The sequence below is a fragment of the Mauremys mutica genome, chromosome 12 (genome assembly GCF_020497125.1).
Source record: "Mauremys mutica isolate MM-2020 ecotype Southern chromosome 12, ASM2049712v1, whole genome shotgun sequence".
Lineage (NCBI taxonomy): Eukaryota > Metazoa > Chordata > Testudines > Geoemydidae > Mauremys > Mauremys mutica.
In genome coordinates, this window is record NC_059083.1 from 53541405 (window position 1) to 53545028 (window position 3624).

The 3624-nt window shown below is 46.6% G+C and overlaps 1 protein-coding gene across 1 annotated transcript; it reads right to left on the minus strand.

Annotated features, from left to right (window-relative positions):
- Nucleotides 1–1490: 1490 nt before the first annotated feature.
- On the minus strand, nucleotides 1491–2426 carry LOC123347055 (olfactory receptor 2A12-like). The gene has a single exon (XM_044984488.1). The coding sequence runs from the start codon at nucleotides 2424–2426 to the stop codon at nucleotides 1491–1493; it is 936 nt and encodes a 311-aa protein (XP_044840423.1).
- Between the last annotated feature and the right edge of the window lie 1198 nt (nucleotides 2427–3624).

Consider the following 3624-nt stretch of genomic DNA (forward strand, 5'->3'; position numbering starts at 1 on the left):
CAGGATCCTGAACTCGACCATCTCATGGTCACTGCCTCCCAGGTTCCCATCCACTATTGCTTCCTCTACTATTTCTTCCCTGTTTGTGAGCAGCAGGTCAAGAAGAGCTTTTCCCCTAGTTGGTTCCTCCAGCACTTGCACCAGGAAATTGTCCCCTACACTTTCCAGAAACTTCCTGGATTGCCTGTGCACTGCTGTATTGCTCTCCTAGCAGATATCGGGGTGATTAAAGTCACCCATGAGAACCAGGGCTTGTGATCTAACAACTTCTGTTAGTTGCTGGAAGAAAGCCTCATCCACCTCATCCCCCTGGTCCGGTGGACTGTAGCAGACTCCCACCACGACATCACCCTTGTTGTTCATACTTCTAAATTTAATCCAGTTCTATTCCTGGCTATAGGACTGGTTGGTGGATTTGCCTAGAGCTAGATACTGCAGGACCCTGTGCCTTAATTTTCCCATCTGTAAAAGGTGGCTAATAATAATTACCTGCTTTGACATGTAGGGATGAAAAAAAAATCCCTATTGGAGCTAGTCATTGATATTAATTAATTACTTTTATTTATATAAAGTGTCTCAGTCTCTATATGCATATTTAACAAAAACATACAAACCAACAAACATAAGATGGATTGGTCCATTGTTAATGAATGTGTCCCTGCCCATGCAATCCAGCCCTACTAATAACTGGCCCACTTATCCTCCACAAAATCAACCTTTTCCCAATGATTTGGGCTGAAACTCACAGACAAGGAAAGGACCAGGAAAATACCCATGCACCATTTATGTCCTATTTTGAGAGTTGAAGTTCAATGATGCTCTGATTGGCACATACTTTAATGAAGCATTTACTTCTGCAACTTTGTGTATTGACACCATTCTATTAAGTATACATCTGCCTTATAAACCAACATCAATGTGTCCACACAGGTATTTGCCCCAGTTTTAAACCAATGCAAATTCTGATCTTTCATAGGTCTTCTGCTGGATCTTTACACAGGAGTGAATTTCATCTTAGGGAATAGATACACCTTGTATTGCCTTAAACCATCTAAGGATGTCAATCCACATGCAATGGATGGAGCAGTGATTTCAATAGTTAAGGAGCCTTCACTTAAAACGTAATAGAGGGCAGCTCTATTAACTTAGACAACTCAAAATTGAAAGGCAGTATGGCAGGCAGTCAGGGAGAGTCCTGGGTTTTGAACACAGCTCATTCCCTTTCTCTGTGCCTTACTTTCCCAGTGTCACACACTTTCCCAGTTATTCTGGACCACAGCCAGGGATAGAAATCAGGACTTGTGATACCTAGTGCCCACTGTTCTAACTCACTAAATCCCACTTCCCTCCCGGAATGGTGACTAGAACCCAGGAGTCCTGAGTCCCAGCCCCTCCCTGCTCCAGCCACTGAACACTTCTCCCCTCCTAAAGCTGGGGAAAGAACCCAGGAGTCCTGAACCACATGACAATTCTTCTTCCCCCTTGAAGGGTCATTTTTTACCCATCAATTTGACCAGAGCTCCTTTGACATCCTTGTTTCTCAGGCTGTAGATGAGAGGATTCAGGAGGGCAGACACCACACTGTAAAAGGAAGAGAAGTATTTGTCCCTCTCGGGTGAGTAGCTGGAGGCAGGACGCATGTACATGAACATGGCAGCGCCACAGAAGAGTGTCACCTTGGTGATGTGTGCAGTGCAGGTGGAGAAGGCCTTTAACCTCCCCTCAGCTGACGAGATCCTCAAGATGGCCACTAGGATGAACATGTAAGAAACCAGGATCAAGAAGATTGGGGTCATAAGCAGTATCACTCCCATCATGAAGACCACCACCTCGGTGACCCGTGTGTCTGCACAAGCCAGCTTCAAAATGGCTGGCACCTCACAGAAGAAGTGGTTGATCTCGTTTGGGCCACAGTAGGGCAGCCTCATGGCGACGCCGGTGTGCACCATGGCAAAGAAGAAACCCCCCACCCAAGAGCTGGCAGCCATCTTGACACAGACCGACCTGCTCATGATGAGGGTGTAGTGCAGCGGGTGGCAAATGGCCACGTACCGGTCATAGGCCATCACAGCATAGAGGATGCACTCAGTTATCCCCAGGGAAAGGAAGATGTACATCTGGATGATGCAGCTGATGTAAGAGATGTTCTTCTTTTTGGAGAGGAGGTGGAGCAGCATCTGCGGCACAGTGGTGGTGGTGTAGCTGATGTCCAGAAAAGAGAGGTTGGCCAGGAAAAAGTACATGGGCATGTGGAGATGAGAGTCGATCCTGATAAGGACAAAAATTAGGCTGTTCCCAAAGAGGATGGCTAGGTAGATGGCCAGGAAGACCGCAAAGAGCAGCAGCTGCATCCCAGGCTGGCTGGAGAATCCCAGCAGGATAAATTCTGACACGGAGCTTCTGTTCTCCCATGGAAGATTTCTCATCATGTCTTACATGACAGGGGGTGGGGATGGGAAGAGATAAATGATAAAAACCACATTCAAGGGGGATAAAGCACAAAAGGTTCATAGGTTCCATCTATCTCCACACATATGTGATCGTCATCACAGCAGTCAGCAATGGATTTTAGCCTCATGACACCCCTGTGCATGAAGGAAGCAGACACTATCTCCAATTTACAGTTGGGCAAAAGGTAGATTAAGTCATTTCCTCAAGGACATCTTTTCTTTAACCAGATAACATCAGGGCAGCATCATACTAGGCTCTGTTTGTACGTGTAATCCTTCTACCAGGTGGAGTTGGCAGCAATATCTAGAAGTTCCTCTTAACAATACAAAACAGCCCCCACCCAGTAATCTGAGAAAACTAAACACCATCCCAGGGCACTTCTAAAAGGCAATAACTGCCCCACTAGCAAGCAATGAGTCTGTATGTAACAAAAGAGAACTTTTATTACAAGGGAAAGGGAACCTGGTGTTAATTTTGTGAAACACCCACAACCACGATTCCAAAGCACGTAACCACCCAAACACCCACCTCACTGTGCGTCGGGCAGTGTCCTCTGCCTCAGATTCCCACCGTGTGGAGAGAAAATCCGATGAATGAAAGTCCCTTTAACACGCCACTCCCTTTCCCTCCGCTGCACCCCGCTTACGGTTGGCTGTCCTTGGTCAGCAAAGATCCGGAGGTGTGTTCACCTCTCAGCCCTGAAAATGAGAAGGGAAGGACATTGACCAATGCTGATGATGCTGTAGTCTGGTGCCACTTGACATCGCTGCCATCGCTGTTATCTCTGCATTAGCTGCCTGCTGTTACCCCCGTAGGCTCTCTAGTGTAGCCATAGACCCAGAAAGCTTTTCTTGATACCCAACCCAAATCTCCCCTGCTGCAAGCTAAGCCAATTGCTTCTTGTCCTATCCTAGGCTGATGCAGAGAACAACTGATCGCTGTCCTTTTTGTAACAGCCTTTTACATATTTGAAGGCCATTATTATGGATGCTCCCCCTGCACTTCAGACTTCTATTCTCTAGACTACACATGCCCAGTTCTTTCAACCTTTCCTCACAGTTCATGTTTGCTAAACAGCCTATCATTGTTATTACTCTCCTCTGGACTCTCTCCAATTTGCTCACAAATTCTTTAACTGTGGTGCCCAAGCTGGATGCAGTACTCCAGGCAAAG